The sequence below is a fragment of the Dipodomys ordii genome, unplaced genomic scaffold (assembly GCF_000151885.1).
Source record: "Dipodomys ordii isolate 6190 unplaced genomic scaffold, Dord_2.0 Scaffold67, whole genome shotgun sequence".
NCBI lineage: Eukaryota > Metazoa > Chordata > Mammalia > Rodentia > Heteromyidae > Dipodomys > Dipodomys ordii.
In genome coordinates this window covers 11,532,415-11,550,940 of record NW_012267283.1, presented here as the reverse complement: position 1 = coordinate 11,550,940, position 18,526 = coordinate 11,532,415, and the positions used below count along the sequence as shown (strand labels likewise).

Sequence of the window (18,526 nt, the reverse complement as noted above, 5' to 3'; positions counted from 1 at the left end):
GATGGGATGATGGAGGTAAAGTTTAGAGACAAGCTTAGAAGGGTAGACAAAGAGGGAATTCAAATTCCAAGCCAAAAAAAAAAATCTTGTGTGCTTTCTGGATTTTTCATAGAGAGCAGGTACTTCTCATATGATCACAAAAACAGTCAAATAAACCTAGGATTGTTTCTTTGAAAGGGACACCCTCCCAGTACCACTTGTTGTCAAAGGGTAGCCTATTTCCTTGGGATCACAGTCAGAGTTCCTTGTTGGATTCTTTTACACTCAGCTGAGCCTTCCTTAAACAGTGGTCTCAACTCCCTCCCTCCCCCCCCCTCTCCAAGATTTGAGAGTTTTCATGTCCTCCTGGCCAAGGAGGTAATGGAGTACCCAGTGATCCTTCTGAAAGAACTCAACAACTACAGCGCCAACCTCAGCCGACATTTCTTCGTTCGTGAAGTCTTTGAACAGGTAGGGAGAGGATGGGATACCTCCAGCTACTCATGAAGCAGCAAAGGGGAGAGGATGGCTTCCCATCTAACGTGTCTCAACTTTTGGAAACCACTCCTGACATTGCTGAGTACAAAATCCATCAAGGAGAAAGAGGCTAAAAAAAAACACCAACTAGCTTTTCTCACTTTGAAAGAGTTAAATGGACTTATGAGAGACTATTCCTGTGATACTTTGGATTCTAGTTATCATACCTACCACTGTCGCCTAATTCTGACTGCTTAAACATTCTCTACTCCAATGTCCCTCACCAAATATGCAACCATAGCAAATCTAGACCACCCTTCTTTCTAGGAGACCACAGAAGCCACATGCACTGTGCTTCTCACTTTGTCTCTGCTTGGCTCAGAAAGCTCATCTCTCTTCCTGTTCATGTCCCCAGTCTGTCTCCATACATCCCCATACCTGCCCACACTCCTGGTCTACTAGCAGAAACAAGAATTATCCTTCCCATTCTACTTGAGCTTTCGTTTTACCTTCCCTGCCACCTCTCTAGTCTCTAAATTTACTTATTCTTGGTTGCTACCAAATATCAGAACACCCTACGCAATTTCAATGGCCTTTAAGCATAAAGTGGCCCATAGAATTCAGACATAGTAAATGCTCTCTGGGTAAGCATATGAATTCTTCCAGTAGGGCTTTTTGCCTACAAATCCATCCTTCCTGACCCTGAACTTGGCCATTTGTTTCCTACACATAAGTACTACACAGCTCCATCCCTGAGAATATGTCCACTCAGAGGGGATCCCAGTTCAATTTGCTAATACATGCTCCCCAGGACACCTGCATTGAGATTAAGAATTAGACTATAGGAATACAGGAGGGCAAGCACCTTGGCTGCCCTCTGAGATCATTCTGGTTGAAAGCTGTGCACAGTGTTGTTATTCCCATTGCACAGAGGGAAGATGTTGTAGCTCATAGAGTTTAAGGGACTTAATGAAGGTCCCTCAACCTATATTTTTCTTCCTCTTTCTCTAAATCACTACCAAGAATGTCTCCAAATTAGTGTTTTTGTTTGTTTTTGTTGTGGTTGTTGGTTGTGAGGCTTGAACTCAGTGTATGGGCACTGTGTTTGAGCTTTTGTGCTCAGGGCTAGTACTTCTACCACTTTGAGCCACAGTGCCATTTCTGGCTATTTCTGTGATTGATTGGATATAAGAGTCTCACAGTCTTTCCTGCCTGAGCTGGCTTTAAACCTCAATCCTCAGACCTCAGCCTCCTGAGTAACTAGGATTACAAGTGTGAGCCACCAGCCACAAATGAACTTTTAATCCATTACTGCCTAGTGGATGCTGTAATGGGGTTACTAGTCTGCTTGGTATTTGGGGAAATTAGTTTCCTGGCATGATAACACTCTGATTGCCCCCAGTGAATGGAGCTGGCCATGGCCCAAATCAGATATTGGAGGGAATGGAGGGGAAAGGAGGGAAGGGTCTTATTTTACTTAAAAGACAAGTGAGAAGGGGCTGGGAAGGTGGCTCAGTGGTAGAGCACTTGCCTTGCATGCTCGAGGCCCTCAGTTCGATTCCTCAGCACCACATAAGCAAAAAGAAAAAAGCCAGAAGTGGGGCTGTGGCTCAAGTGGTAGAGCGCTAGTCTTGAGCTGAAGAGCTGAGGGACAGTGCCCAGGCCCAGAGTTCAGGCCCCACTACCAGACCAAAAGAAAAAAAAAAGACAAGTGAGAAAATCAGTACTGCTCTTTCAGTAACTCATAATTTTTCTTTGTAGAACTTGAATGGAGAAGTCATTTTCACATTCAGGAGACCAGGTAACTCCTTGGCAATTGAAGTCAGAGTCTCTGGCTTTATCACCCTTGGGTATCTGTGTTTAGGGCTCGTTCCAGGCCATCCTGGCCATTGCCTTATTGTGCTTTGATATTGGTCACCAATAGATGAACAGGAAGATAACTTGCTGCAGAAATTAAGCAAAAAGAAGAAAAAACAAAAGGCAAAAATGGATTCGCGCATTGCTGAAGAGATCCTAGGTCGAGAGACAGGTTATGAAAAACCAGCAGAAGTAACCAAAGAAAAAGGTCAAAAGTCCTGGGCAAGGGAAGAGATACTAAACCAGCACTACAAGTCTTCACAGAGTGACCAGGTGGATGAGCCCAGAAAAAGCTCTATGCATGAATTAGAAGAAATGAAGGGTGAAGGAGAGTTCTTTCCAGAATCTGTGAGGATCCAAGAAGAGGAGGAAGAGGAGGAAGAACAAAAGGAAGAGGAAAAGGAGGAGGAAGAGAAGGAAGTAGATGAAGAGAAAGAGGAGGAGGAGGAGGAGGAAGAGAAGGAAGGAGAAGAGAAGGAGGAGGAAGAGAAGGAAGGAGAAGAGAAGGAGGAGGAAGAAGAGAAGAAGGAAGAGGAGGAAGAAAAAAAGGAGAAAGTAAAGGAAGAGGTGAAGGAAACAACTGTAGAGTTCGAGAGTTTATCTGTGGCTGAGGTAAGCCAGTAACTGCTTCATTCTCAAATACCGAGAAAGGTTGCTATGTTCTCACAGTGTAGATCCCTCATACTTAGGGCCTCTGCTTTTTTGTTCAAGGCTAATGCTTTACTACAGCTGCACTTCTGTTTTCTGGTAGTTGGTTAATTGAAGATAACAGTCTCATGGACTTTCCTGTCCCGGATTGGTTTCAAGCCATGATCCTCAGAGCTCAGCCTGCAAAGCTAGGGTTTCTTATAGCTCAATTTCTTTTTTTTTTGGGGGGGGGAGTCCGGTCGTGGGGTCTGAACTCTGGGCCTGGGCGCTGTCCCTCAGCTCTTTAACTCAAGGCTAGCACTCTACCACTTGAGCCACAGCGCCACTTCCAGCTTTTTTTTTCCTTTTTGCTTATGTGATGCTGAGGAATGGAACCCAGGGCCTCAGGCATGCAAGGCAAGTGCTCTACCACTGAGCCACTTTCCCAGCCCCTTTATGGCTCAATTTCTATTGAAGTCCATATAAAGTACTTATTCCTTTTAATTTTTTTGTCAACAGATATCTAATGTGTCCTTTACAACAATAGTTTTTAAATTCACTTTTCTTTCCTCAAATAGCATACTCTGGAGTCACCCCTCATAGACATGACTTTCTGAATTTGTCTCTGTCTGTCTCTCTTTCTCAGGTCCTCTTTCTTGGACAGTCAACTCAGCCTCTCTTGCTTCAGTCTAGCCTGTTCACTTCACTCTTTCTGCTCACTATGTCTGTAACACAAAAGATGAAGACAAAACTCTCCATTGAATGCTTGCTGGCCAATGACTCCTATGATTAGATCTTGTCCTCAAAATACATTCAAAATTCACAAAACCATAGCTTCAAGTCCATAATGGCAGAATGGCAAAAGACTCATTTTCCTCTATCACTGTGAGAGAGTTGGTATATGAAACCTCTTTTTGAACAGGAATTCCAAACTCAGATGTCCACATATATGTTAGAGAAAAGGACTGGAAGCCAAATGAAAAATGACAAATGCTGGCTCAAAACTGGCATGTATTTTGATTTTTTAAAACAAATTGGGTGCTGGATGCCAGTGATCCATGCCTGTAATTCTAACTACTCAGGAGGCTGAGATCTAAGGATTGTGGTTCGAAGCCAGCTCAGACAGAAAAGTCTGTGAGACTCTTTATGTCCAATAAAATACGTAGAAAAAGCCAGAAGAGGCACTATGGCTCAAGTGGTAGAGTGTTAGCCTTGAGCACAAAAGAGATTCAGGGATAGAGCCCAGGCCCTGAGTTTCAAGCCCAAGGACTGGAGGAAGGGGAAAGAGGGAAAGGGAGGTGGGGGGAAGAAAGGGGAATGACAGAAAGGGGGATAGAGGGAGGGAGAAGGGGAGGAGAGAGGGAGAAGGAGAGGGAGGGAGGAAAAATTGGGAACCCAAATCTTTATGAAGAACATCTCAATTTAAAAAGCACTATGGGGCTGATGATATAGCTCAGTGGCAGAGCAGTTGCCTAGCAGGCAAAAGGCCCTGGATTTAATTCCCAGCATCACAAACAAAAATAAAAACTCTGTGTGTGTGTGTGTGTGTAACAGTTATGGGAAATTTGATTCAAAGATTTATAATCTGTGCTACCAAATGATGACATCCTCAAATATATGAGATGATGTTGACTCAAGCCTTGTTACCTTCATAGGCTGAAATCAAGGAAAAGAAACAGGATGAGAAAATCAAGGAAGACTTGCAGTCCTTCACAACCTCCAGTGGGAACACTTATTTTGTCTACGTATCCCTGGAAGAAGAAGAGAAGAAATCCAAGACTCTCCATTCCACCTTCCCAATCACATACTTCAGCACACCTTTCACCACCAAGTTCACAGAGCATGTGATAATTCCATCTGAACTTATTTTAAAAATTAAGAAACAGTAAGTAGAAAACCTTTGTATCCTCATTCTCTTGCTCTGAGTTTTATTCACACGGAGATTCAACCAAACATTAGATTAAGCTGGATAGGTTTAAAAGGTAGTTAACTGAGGGAGAGTAGGGTGAGAAACACAATAAAAAAACTGATATTAAAAAATTACTTGCATACGCAGATACCTTCAGTGGGACTGACCTTACCATCCATCCCAGACTGCTCTGTTGGTGTAGGCATTGTACATAAAAACCCTTTATTGTTCTGCCACATAATCTTTGGTTCTACTTCCTAATAAATCTGTTATTTTAGGGTTTTTTTCTTTATTGAAAGTGCTATAGATACAAAACTAGGAATGAATATTTCATGTATGGTATTTTACATATTCATCGTAGAAAATAGAAAAAGAAAGAAAAGAAAGAAAAATAAAGCTATTCCCCATATTTTTTGTTAGTGTGCTTTTGTTACTGTTTTAAGACAGGGTCTTGCAATGTCACTCAGCTGGTCTGTGTATCCCAGGCAAGTCTAGAACTCCTGGGACATTTAGTGAGAATCTCTCCTCACCCCCTTGACACTGGCTTTTTGCTGCATTGTTTCCTCTGTGTGTCTGTTCCTGCATGACTATCCCACACTTTGTGATTGCTACAGCTTTATGCCATCTTCATATTTGGTTCATTTTTTTGTTTTTTAAGATAAGCGAGCCTCACAATAGAGAAACAGGCAAAAGACATCAATGGATACTGTGCAGGAATAAAAAGTTAAGTAGAATTATACACATGAAAATATGCTTAGTCTTGGTAAAAATGAAAACATTTGACTACACATTCTGATGCTATGGGGAAATGAGAATGCAAGTTGCTCTCTAATGGAAATAGTTTGTCTCTATCTGTGAAACCTACAAGTGTATTTTAACTGATCCATCAGCTCTAGTTCAGGGAATTCATCCTATAGAAATGCCTCTACCCTAGGCATATGTACAAGTTTATTCATCTCAGCCAGTGTGGCCCTGGCAGTGGTCCAAAAAATTGTATGATGGTCTACCTACACAATGAAATAAAATAAGGAGGAAAGTACAAAATATGAAAAGCTCTCTTACTGGTCATCAGTGTGGGCAGGAGACCCTGACTGTTACTTATCTCTCCCCAGACTTCGAGTTGGTTTCTTTGATCACCTTGAGAAATGGTTTGACGAATGTACACTCAGTGTCCGGATCATTGTGGCCACCAAAATTCATGAATTGGATTCTGAGCTAGAGCTGCGTCTGCACCTGCATGAACCAAGATTACAGCATATTGAGCAGGACATCCATAATGTCAGGGCAGGTGTGACTCCGCCTGAGAAAGCCTACCCTGTCTCTAGAAACCCCTTCAGAACCAGCTGTCCTGTGCCCTTAGTTTTGTTAGCTGATTCAGTTTGCTTCACGCAACACTTAACATACGATTACCTCATCTGGAAATGTACTTGAGTGCATGAGATTTTCTACCTCTCTGACTTTCAGAAAGAAAGTACTAAGAATCTGCATTCAAGATTTTAAAAAAATTGAAGGGGTGTTAAGTAGCTGAAATGAAGAGTTCTGTTACAACTCTTGGGTTTCAAAAACACACCTGCATTATGGTTGCTCTGGAGGCAAGCCTCTAGCTCAGAAATCAGAGCTCTCAGGCTCAGCTTCTCTGGCTATGTGACTCAACCCAGTTACCTGACCCCTCTAACTCTTCTGTCACCTACAGAAGGAGTTTAGAGGTGTTATCATGGAATCATGAACACCAGGTACAAGACATGACACCCAAGAGTGGAGGCCATTATTCCTAATCTTTTGCCATACTTAAAAAGACATGTCATTTCTCCTTTAGGTGGTAAGCTCCATTATTGGGAGGGTACAATTTTAGTAAGTTCCTTCCATGACCCACTGGGTTTTTTCTCTGATCATACTCTATACTTCAGCATAGCCCACCTAATGGAGAACCCCTCCAGGTGATCCATCCACACTCTGGTCTGAAGGACTTGAGGATGCGCAAGCAGATACCAGGCTTCCAGTCCCAAGGCTCACAGCCTGGGGTAATTTGACTGACATTTGAAAAATGTCAGTCCTCACCTAGAGAATGTGTTTCTTCAATGCACTGAGGAGTAGCTTCTGGGGAGGGGTAGGGGCTGATGTCCTTTGCTGCTCCAGTTCCCTGGCTTGTACAGCATAGAAATGTAGGCCAGAGAAATGGAGCTGAATTTTGGCAAAGCTGAGGCCACAGCACTCAAGAATCCTTTGGGTGATCTGGGGACTCGCTGCTTCCCCTCAAGGCCTGTGGGTGAGCTCTTGTTCTTCCCTATCCAGCTGGAATTCAGACTGTCTGCATGAGTATCCATAGATGAGGAATAAATCCAGATGCCCAGCTTTACACAAGTTGTTCTCCCCTAGCCCAAGTCCTCTCCACTAGGTTCCCACACACTCCAACACCCTATACCTATACTCCCTTTTCTCAGGTTGCCCCTGGGAGACTCTGTTTCCTTTGTCTTGCTCCCTGTGCAGTAGGCAGATATCTCCCAGGTCAGCAGAGCTTCCTGACCATGGAGAAACCCTGAGTTAGACTTTTATTGACCTCTCTGAGGTCAGAGCTCATTCCTAGCCCTAGCCCTGGTGAGAGCAGCAGGGGCAGGGCAAGGCACCTTGACTCTCTGTAGCTGGCCTGGGAAAGGCAATGGGTGGGCTCTGATCTAGGAAAGGATCTTCCAGAAGACCACAGCTTTGCTCACTCTCTTACAGCCGAACTCTTGCTTCACCAAGAGCAGCTGGACAGCCACTGCATGGGAATCACCGAGACATTAAAGAAGGAGAGGCTGATGTTCTGCCAGTTCCAAGAAGAGCAAACAATGAGGAGCAAGTACTTCCGCCGTAAGATCTATGACATGGAGCATATCTTCTTGAATGCCACCAAGAGCCAAAAGTAAGGGGCTAGGGAGTCTCCCTCCACCAGGCAGATGGCTCTAGAAATCCAGCCAGGCTGCTGCTTGCAAAGGAAAATTGAATCTCTTTTCAAGCATTAGAGAGCCAAACTCTTTGGACAACATCCAGTTTGGAGGGTGAGCAGCCAAGGAGAGAAAAGGGTTCAGACACAGTCAGTGAGGGAGGGTGCAGATGATGTACCCTGAAATGTCCATGGGATTAAAGCCACTTCCCTTCAATTCAAACCAGGAAGGACTTCCTACAGGAGGGTGCATTTGCCATCAACACAGACACCCATTTGGGGACGGAAGAAGGCAGGACAGGTCACGTTTTCCAATGAGAGAAACTTGGAGTGGGGTTTCAGAGTGTGGAATGGGGCCTTGGCAGCCTCCAGGCACGTGGGGACAAGTTGGGTTCAGATGGGCTTTGTTGTGAAGAGGACATCGGTAAGGCTTTCTTTGGGGAAGAGCATGGGGAGGGGGAACCATGTTGATGGGTCAGAGGGAGAATGAGGATCCACCAGGACCTGAGATTCTTGGACCAAATTGGTGCCCCAGGTCATGCTTCTGATCCAGAATGACACATTGTAGCAGACACATTAGCACTTGAAACATCCAGTATTCCTGTGCCACACAGAGAAGCTGGGCAGTGATTCTGGTGGCCCCACAGCAAAGCTCAGGACACCACTCAGTGCTCTCATGTCACTGCTGCATCACCATCTCTCCTGTCCCCACAGGCTGGTCATTCTCACCAACACACTACACCGGGAGCTGCTGAGCCACGTGGATGTTATTCAGGTGTCCCTGCGCAGTTTCCGGCAGTACTTGGAGGAGAGTCTAGGCAAGCTGCGTTACACCAACATTGACTACCTCAAGTGCTGCAGGTAGGCGCAAGCATCCAGGCATCTGCAGGAGGTGGCCTTGGTTTTTCTCTTAACTTTTTGCCGCCCCCACCCCAGTGTTTAAATCTGTTCATTTAGCTTTGAATTTTCACGACTGCAGTTCGATTAGATTGTTTCTCAAAATTGTCAAGCTTCTCTTTTAGTTCTTCAGACATCTGACCCTTTGTTATGTTTATAGTTTATGTTGGGTAATTCTAACGTCTGGGATCTGTGTGTGTGTTGGGGAGTTGTTTCTGTTTTCTGTTGATGTTCTAGTTCTCATTCTCATTATCCTGTTTCCTTGTGATTTTTTTCCCCTCTACTATGAGACATTTATGTTTCTTAGGATTTCATCTTTGGCAGTCTTTGAGGCTTGGGTTGATGAGGGAGTCCTTGCAGAGAGAATTAGAGAGAATTAGTATTTGTTTTTGCTAAACAGCTGGGGCATTACATACACAAGACTAATTAAAATTCTTTGCTTGAAGTTTGTTGAGGTTACTCAGGAGAACAAGAATTCAATTGGAGAATGTGTATGAAGTCTGATTTGTGGCTGAAAATTCTCAGGGGAAAAGAGCTCTTTCCTTCCTTCCTTTCTACATTTCTTTTTATCTTTTTTTTTTTGTCATGGGGCTTGAACTGAGTACTGTCTCTGAGCTTTTTTGTTCAAGGTTAGCAGCTCTACAACTTTGAGCCACAGTTCTACTTCCAATTTTTAGGTGGTTAATTGGAGATGAGTCTCATGGACTTTCCTGCCTGGGCTGGCTTCACACTGTAATCCTCAGATTGCAGTCACTAATGCCTGGCAAGTTCTTTCTTTTTTCCTTCAGCCTCTGATCTAGATAAAGTAGGTTCCTGGTACCTGGTGAGCTTCATTTCTCACTCACTCTGAACTGGAAGTGTCATCTTCATCAGTCAGCTCCTTACTTTCCCCTGTCCATCTACAGTCACTTTGCCTCAGACTCAAAGTCTCCAGGGCAAAGCCTTGGTACCTCCCCACATCCCAAGGGACTCTCTGCTTTCACTTTTTTTTTTCTGAGACTGCTGTTTTTTCTTTCCAGTCCTGGGGCTTGAACTCCTGGGCCTGAGCACTGTCCCTGACCTTTTGTGTACAAGGCTAGCACTCTACCACTTGAGCCACAGCACCATTCTAGCTTTTTCTGAGTAGCTTATTGGAGACAAGAGTCTCATGGACTTTCCTGCCTAGGATGACTTCAAACCACAATCCTTACATCTCAGCCTCCTGAGTAGCTAGGATTTGAGGCATGAGCCACTGGTACCCAGACACAATTCTTTTTTTTTTTTTTAATGTATTTTGCTACAAAGGTGATGTACAGAGAGGTTAGTTACATAAGTCGGGTAATGAGTACATTTCTTTTTGGACAATGTCACCCTTTCCCTAGCTCTTTTCTAGTCCCTCCCCACCCTCCACCTCCAAGTCCTTATGTGACTCCAGAAAACTTCCTATTTTGAGTTTTGCCTGGAATTTATTTGTCACGGTTGGAACTGCCAGCCACTCTGACATGCATGCAAATCCCACCGTTTGTTTCTTATACTGGCACTCCCTGCATTTGTTTTTCTATCTTCTTGCCCTTTGGGTCTAATTCAGTAAGATTTGGGATGGGTAGGAACTTTTCACATCTGATTGGTAGCTTTTATTTTTCCCCAATGATTATCAGGTTGTTTTCTGAAGGAGGTAACTTTTCCCCTGAAGAAATTGAGTCTATGTGTCATCGTCTGGAGAAAGAAGCTTCCCGGATAGAGTTTGTTGAAAGTTTGATCATGATCCACATGGAGAAGATGGAAAATGAGTACCTGGACCAGGTGGGGACTCCAAAGCTACCCTCGAGGTGGTCCCTGAGAGTGTGCATTGCAGGCTGTCACTTCTTAGGGAAGGGCTGTGCTCCTCCTCCAAGCAGTGATTGAACTGGTCCCTTTCATGAGGTCTGACATTTCAGATTTTTATTTCAGCACGGGGGGTTTGAATTCAGCCTTTCATTTGCAAGGCAGATTACTTGTTGAGCTATGCCTCTAGCTTTTTTAGCTTTATTTTTCTGACAAGGTTTCACTTTTTGCTCAAGCTGGCCTGGACTTTGATCCTCCTACTTATGCTTCCTATGCAGCTAGAATGATTGGTGTACACATGGTGTTCAGGTTTTTTTTTTATTAATTGCAATAGAAGTCCCTCAATTTTTTTTTTTTGCTTTTTCCTAAGTCCGAAGTCCTAAACTTTGATCCTCCCTCCTGCTCTCTGCCTGCCTAACTGCCTGCTACTTTACTTTTTAATCTTTCTTCACAGGCCAACGATGTCATCAACAAATTTGAGAGTAAATTCCATAACTTGTCTGTGGACCTTATTTTCATAGAGAAAATCCAGAGGTTGATGACAAATTTGCAAGTAAACATCAAGTGTCAGGTATGACAGAGCCATCTTCCATCTAGCAGATATCTGTCACACACACCTACCTGCATACCAGCAGTGTCCAGTTGCTGGGACACAAACATGCTGTCTGGGACTTGCTTTTCCTTTCAGAACACAAATAAGACCTTGTGTGTGTGTGTGCCAGTCCTGGGGCTGGAACTCAGGGCATGGGGTGCTGTTCCTGGGCTTTTTTTTATTCAAGAGTAGTGCCCTACCACTTGAGCCACAGCTCCATTTCCAGCTTTTTGGTGGTTACCTGGAGGGGAGAATCTGAGACTTTCCTGTTTGGGCTGCCTTCAAACCACAATCCTTAGATCTAAGCCTCCTGAATAGCTGGGATTATAGGCATGAGCCACTGGTGCCCAGCAGACAAATGAAACTCCCACAAGTCACAGATTCATTGCACACCATGTGCCATGCTAACTAAACTACTTTAACTAGCTCTGTTAGTCTTCACAAGAGCTATACCAGGGAAATGTTGTTTTACTCCTATTTTAGAGATAAACTCAGGACTGGATGTGTGACTCGGTGGTAGAATTCAAGCCCCGGTGTGACCAAACAAAAAAATTCCTAGAGATAAACTGAGGCAGAGAGTAACTAATCAGTGACTTAGTGATGGTCACAGACCTCTTCAATGATGGAGCCAGAATGCAAATTCATGTTGGGCAAGCCATCTCTTTCTAGAAGGGGAACAAGTGTGTGGGGTCTGTGGGAGTGTAGAGGGGAAGGTTTAATCTGGGAAAGTGAGGCTTCCCAAGGCTTGAGGGAGAAATAAGAGCCAGGAGAAGTGGGGAGCAGAGTGTCCTGGAGGGATGATGTGAACACCCTGCCCACATAGTGCTAGCACCAACCATATGCAAGGGCTGTATTTTCACCAGCAAGTATCAGCAAAGTGCATTTCCATTATGAAAAATATAGAACTAATACGTGAAGGAAAAATTAGCCACTATTCTACCTCAGAATTGTGATTCCTGTTTAAGATTTATTGTTAATATCTTTTCCTATCCATGAGGAGATGGAAATATATTTGGACTAGCCTCTTTCTATTCCCACAGCTTCGTAAACTCTAGTCTTCTTTTTGCCAGTCCTGGGGCTGAACTCTGGGCCTGGGGTCTGTCCCAGAGCTTCTTTTGCTCAAGCCTAGTGCTCTACCACTTCCAGCTTTTTCTGAGTAATTTTTGGAGATAAGAATCTCACAGTCGGGCTGGGAAGGTAGCTCAGTGGTAGAGCGCTTGCCTTGCATGCTCGAGGCCCTCGGTTCGATTCCTCAGCACCACATAAGCAAAAAGAAAAAAGCCGGAAGTGGCGCTGTGTCTCAAGTGGTAGAGCACTAGCCTTGAGCTGAAGAGCTGAGGGACAGCGCCCAGGCCCAGAGTTCCGGCCCCCCCACCCGACCCCCCCCCCCCCGCCAAAAAAAAGCATCTCACAGACTTTCTGGCCCAGGCTGGCTTCCAACTGTAATCTTTAGATCTTAGTCTCCTGAGTAGTGGGGATTATGGGCGTGGCCACCTGTACTCAGCTTATAAACTCTACCCTTCCAAGATTTTCAAAAGTACCCATTTGAATGGCTTTCCTCTCATACAAGTCCTATGATTTTTGGTTTTTGGTTTTTCTTGTGCCTCCCCATTTCATTTTTTCCATACTTAATCAATATCTCAGCTGTTTTGCTGAACTTCTTTATCATTTTATATTCTAGAAACAAAATCTTGGCTCTTCTGATTTTCTAGGTGGCAAAATCCAATTCACAAACAGATGGATTAAATTCTTCTCTGAAGCAGCTTCAAGACAAGATCGAAATGTGTCGAAACCCCAAGGGAGATAAGACAGTGAGTTCTTCGTTGGTTCTTCTTACAAACTTACACTGAGGTATCTACAGCACAAGCAGGGTGTGGCAGGTGCAGAGGGTTCTGAGCCTTCTTTAACCCATTTTGCTCAATGGAAGGAAAAGAAAAATCAGCCATGGTGTCCTTCCTCAACCAACCCAGGCACACATCTAGAGTTCAGTGAGGTAAGGGCCTGAATCCCCCAGTTCTGAGCATTTCACTCGCTGGTGTATTTGCGCTTGTGTTTGCTTTTCTGCCATGAGCTCATGCTCTACCCCCATGCCATATGTGCCCTTGGCCATGCCAGGAGCTTTCCTTGGTGGCCCACCCAGAGTCTTCCAGAACCAGAGGCCCCTGCCCCCAGGGTCCTAAGCAAGGAATATGCTCCTTCCCTTTTCTACCCTTTTTTGGAGTTGAATTATGATTCCATTGTTATGAGCACCAAGAAAAGTTATCTTTACTGCCTACTCTATAGAGATGCATGAGCACAGAGTGCAGAATGAATGACCTGCTATCCTCAGTCTCTACCAACACTCCCAGCCTGGTCACGTATCTTCATGCACATTTCTTCATATTGGCTGAGTTCACTGATGTGTTTGCCCATAATTTCCCTGTTTTCTCTTATGAGCCCAGCTCGTAGGAGCCAGGGACAAACTGGTTAACCTGCTATGATTCTGTGGGCCCTTTAGGGCAAGCTCTGTCTCTCTAGATTTGAAATGTTTAGTGGCTCCTATTTCCTCCCCTCCAACACACCCTTCAGTTCTCTCTAGTCAGGTCATTGCCAGGTGGGCTTGCTCAGCCTCCTGGCCAACTGGAAGGAGGGTGAGCTTGAGTTTACACAGTTCTATTTTGATGGAGGAGACTGGTTTACTGTCTGTGGAGCAATGGTAAAGAGACAGTGGTGATGCACTCGATATGTAATGAGGGTGCATCCCTGTGCACCTGTGGAGTGTTGGTCCAGGAAGGATGCCTGTTTGGTGTTGCTATGGAGATGCCCAATTGGCCTTCCTAATTCACTCTCTCACACCCTTTCTACCTGGACTACATCTCCTTTGTTTTTTTATTAGCTCATATTAATTGCACAAAAGGATGTCATTATTCTTATATTTTTATGATGTACTTTAAACAAAATCACTCTGTTACTTTATCTTTGCAAAACAATTTTAATGGGTTTTGTTAGTCTAATTTCATACATGAAGTATGTGAGATATATTCATCTCCCTGATATTCTCTTTCTTTGCCCTACTCTTTCCTGCTGCTTGCTGCTTCCAAGTAGTCCTCCTTTAACACCTGTGTCCATCATTTTTTTAAAGACAGATTGTGCCTATCAGAGAAAACATTGGTTATTTGTTGTGCTGAGTCTGGCTTATTTCAATTGTGATCTCCTTTCTATCCGTTTCCTGCCATGACATTAGTATGTCATTGAGGCAGCCCTAGGGAACATCCAGGTCCCCATCTTAGAGATGAGGAGAGTGAGTCAAGCAAGTTTGTCCAGAATTGAACCGATAGAATCAGGAGCTGACCCCTTCCCCAAGCCCTTGTTAGTGAAGGATCTACTTCCACAGGGCAGACACCTGAGAAAGCCAACCAGCGTTTCCCACTCCCCAGGGCCTTTCCAACAAGTGAAGGAACTTTGAGGAACCAGAGTTGTCCTCACTGGACATTCCCCCTTCCCTCGCCCACCCCCGTGCTGTGTTCCTTCATTTCCCGTGAACCTGATAGCTTCCTTGGGGCATCCTTCCTCCATGTTTCCTCCAGGAGGTGACCACAGATGACCTCCTTGGGTTTGTCCGAACTTGGAAAGAAAAACTGAACCAGAGGATTAAGTACCTTAACTGCAGCCTGGATGTGGTGTCTGTGACTCAAGATGTCTTTATGGTAATGAATAGAATGGGCCAGTAGAGAAGGGTGGGTGAGTTGTTGTCTGGGTTCCCAGGTAGGTCACAAGCTGTGGGGTGAGATCTAAGCTGGAATCCCACATTGGGGTTGTCTCTTAGGAGACCCCTTACCTTCTGACATTCCCTCTTCTGACATTCCCTTCTCAACCTCTCTCAGCCTCCTGCTTCTTATCTGCAGTCCACCATTTTGTCCAAACCCCTAGTGCCTTCTGCTTCTGACTGCCACGCCCTCTCACAGGCCCTGTGGCCAAACACCAGGCAAAAAGACTACAAATAACTGTCACTCATCCTTTCTTTCATTCATTATCTCATCAGTTTGATTAAAAACTCCACACAGGCACCTCTGCAACCAAACCTGTGGATCTCACATCAGATCTCTCATCGGATTTCTCAGAGATACTAGAACTTTTCCTTCAAAACACTGCTCCCGATTGTGGCCAAACATTTATTTGTGCATTGAGGTCTATCTCTCCTGCTTAAACCATGTCATGTGGCCTCTCTCTACCTGTGGACACACAGGAAGCATTTCTAAGGGCATGAATGAGTAAAGGACAAATGAACAGCTCTGTGAGGAAAATAGGACCTCTACCATTTTCTAGGAGAGACAAAGAGAGGTTGCAGAAGGCCAGGCAGCTTGCCTCCAGCCACCATTTGGACAAGGTGGCTGTGGAGGATGAGCCAGCTGGCTGCCTCCCCAGGACTTGACCTGGGTCCTACACACTCAACCCTTCTCTGTGGACCACAGGACAACTTCATGAATGATTTGGAGGTAGAGAGTGATATTCTGGTATCCTCAGAGGCCCTCGAGGAAGAGGCCAAGATAGGCCTGGTCAGTCCTGAGTCTTTTGCACAGCCAAGTCGCATGGGGAAGTCCCTGCTTGATGACCCTGCTGTGGAGGTGATCAAGAAGATTCTGCAGTGAGTATCCTATACTGTAATCCATGTACCCGAGTCTTTGGAGGCTGGCTTTGGGGACCTGAACACTGGGTTCCTGGAACCCTATGACCGCAGGCCAGGAGCTTTCCCTCTCAGAGCTTCGGTTCCTCACATGAACTCCTGAGCCCATGTTAACATCTACGTACAATGCTGCTACAAACCTGTCCCAAGTTGTTCCTGTGATCACTGAGGAAAAGCTTATTTTCTTTCCTTTGGTTTCAGAATTCCTAAGATAAAATCAGGGTACCTGTGTGACAAAGACCAGACAACTAGCGGCACCAGGCGGGCCTGTGAGTCTTGGGGTACCTGGTGATAGGGAAGCTGGTGCTAATGGTTGCCCATCCTTATCTGCTGTTCTCCGTTCTTGCCCTGGTACTTGTCACCCAAAGACTCGAAGCGATTTCCTTGCCGGGGAGAAAATGCTATGAAGAAGTCTTTGCATAGTGCCAGTGGCACCTCAGAAGGGAGGTAGGTATGCAAGTCTACACAGGATCTCCGTCTTCTCACACAAAGCCTGTACCTCTAAGGGCCAGAAATGACTCACTCTCCCCGACTGTGACCACAGTATATTCCCCATGTTCACACCTTAGTCTTAGCCAGAACTCATCTTGTAGAGGGAGGCAGCTCTCATATCCCTCCCACTTGAGGAAGTGTCTGGAAATTGGAAGTGTGTCCATGGCTTCTGATATGACAGCACAGGCATAGGAGTCCTGTGCTCTCGCCTCCCCTCCCCATTAAGGGAGGGATCATTATACCTGAAGCTCTGGCCACCAGCTTCCATTCATATATTTTATTGAAGGTAGATTACAGCCACATGGCTGAGCCAGTTTTCTGGATCTTTCATAAACCCTGGGTACATGGCTTGATTTATGATTTTGAGAATAAGAGAAGGAAAAAAAAAGAATAAGAGAATAGGCTTTGCTTTTAACTTTACTCAAAGAAAGTCTCTCTGAACCCTGTGTCATTTGTGATGTAGAGAGAAACAAAGGCCAACAAAGTGAGAAGAGCAAAGACTATAGCAAAGAGATGCTATAGTAAGGAGTTGGCCAATTAAGTGCATTTGATGGATTCAGGGCAGTCAGGGCAGTGGGAAGCCACTTGGCAGTAAGCAGAAAAGACCTCACTCAGCAGGTATGTATGGATGGAGGGTGTGGGTCTGGGAAAACTGGAGGCTAGCCCACTGGAAGCCATTCATGCAGCATGGTTGGTTAAGGTGCATTATCTGACTTTCTCTAGTGGGTACTAGGTTGGAAATGGAGTCAATACTTAAGAGAATTTGGCCCTTTTACAGTAACAGATATTGTTTACTTTCCTGAACTATTACTAGAGATAGAAATCTGTCCTCCACCAACCTGACCCACAGAAGGTTGGTTGGTGCTCCAGGCAACTAGGGGTTGTAGATGATCTCGCCATCATCTGTTTTGATGTTCAGTCTCTCAGAACTTATAAAAGCTTATAAATAAAGCTCATGTCATTAGAGCTGCCAAATAAGAAAGGGTCCAGGGTTTGTTGTTGTTTTTTTTGTAGTTGGTGTGTGTGTACACGTGCACATGCACATCAGTAGGCTTGAACTCAAGTCCTTGTGCTTTAGCCACTCAAGGCAAGCATTCTACCACTTAATCCACAGCTCCAATTTTTGTCTTTTTGCTGGTTAATTGGAAACAAGAGTCTCATGGACCTTCCTGCCCATGCTGGCTTCAAACCACCATCTTTAGATCTCAGTCTTCTGAGTAGCTAAGGTCATATGTGTAAGCCACCAACACCCGACCCAGTTCAATTTTAATTTCAGACCAGTAACAGCTATTTTTTGCATGAGTTTGTTCTAAATATTTCATCAGGCATACTTAACCTTCAAAATTGTTTATTGTGTATGTGAAATTCTTGTTGAACTGGGTGTATCTTATTTTTACTTACCTTGGTTATCTGTGGGTCACTATGATTTTCTTTGGGCTCTTACCATGGCAAGGGAAGATGAAAATGTCTGGGCCTGAGTACCTGTGCTCCTTAACCTCTCCCTGTAGCCTTGGCTGGGCTTTAGCAGTAAAGTCTTCCCTCTAAGGTAAGCGGGTTTTCAGAACCATGGAGAAATGGTGAAGTATCTCCTAGGGCTCACCTCCACAGCTGTATCATAGGAGGCCTGGCAAACCCCCAGGCAGGGCTCCCACAGGTCTGACCCCAAACTGAAGATTACTGATGCACCTTCATCCTACAGCATATCACGGCATTCCAAGCCGAGCAGAATGGACAAAAAGTACCAGGTGCTTGGGGACAGGCACTCTCCTTCAGTTGAGTAAGTGGCCATACCATGCCCATTAACTCCTCCAAACCAGTTCCAGTCAGGAGGCCACCAACACTGAATCCATTGAGGGGCTGTGGAGGCTGATCAGAAGAGGAGGGGTGGAGTGGGAACAGTTAAAGGACAGCCCATTTCATCTATGTGTGGGAAGAGATGTTTTCACCCGAATTGTATTTTTTTCAAGATAAGCATTCCATGGTGGCAGGCAGCAAGATTGCTTTTGAGATGGGGGAGATGTTGGGGAAGGGGGAATAGTTATCAATGTTGCCCCATCCTTTTTTTTCTGTTTTCTTTATCATTTCAGGGATCAACGGGATCAACGGGATCAACGAACTGCTCTATTCAGCACAACTTCATTTCATGCCAGGTTCAGAAGACTCAAAACTGGAGAAAATCAAGCTCCACAGTGAGAATTCGTCCCCTTTGTGGGAGGTTTCCCCCATACCCAGCACTACTTCTTGGCAGGGTCTTAGTTCTGCAGACACACACACACACACACACACACACACACACACACACACACA

General features: G+C 44.8%; 1 protein-coding gene across 1 annotated transcript in view; it reads left to right on the top strand.

Moving 5' to 3' along the window:
- Positions 1–18,526, top strand: part of Ccdc180 (coiled-coil domain containing 180) — a 52,580-nt gene that overhangs the window by 23,763 nt on the left and 10,291 nt on the right. Inside the window, exons 17-31 of the mRNA XM_013023250.1 lie at positions 324–450; positions 2,218–2,257; positions 2,381–2,925; positions 4,608–4,825; positions 5,962–6,137; positions 7,571–7,751; positions 8,487–8,633; positions 10,307–10,451; positions 10,927–11,043; positions 12,777–12,875; positions 14,631–14,750; positions 15,516–15,688; positions 15,929–15,992; positions 16,104–16,174; positions 17,919–17,996. Coding sequence (XP_012878704.1) covers positions 324–450; positions 2,218–2,257; positions 2,381–2,925; positions 4,608–4,825; positions 5,962–6,137; positions 7,571–7,751; positions 8,487–8,633; positions 10,307–10,451; positions 10,927–11,043; positions 12,777–12,875; positions 14,631–14,750; positions 15,516–15,688; positions 15,929–15,992; positions 16,104–16,174; positions 17,919–17,996 — 2,301 coding nt within the window. The remainder of the gene's footprint in view (positions 1–323; positions 451–2,217; positions 2,258–2,380; positions 2,926–4,607; positions 4,826–5,961; positions 6,138–7,570; positions 7,752–8,486; positions 8,634–10,306; positions 10,452–10,926; positions 11,044–12,776; positions 12,876–14,630; positions 14,751–15,515; positions 15,689–15,928; positions 15,993–16,103; positions 16,175–17,918; positions 17,997–18,526) is intronic.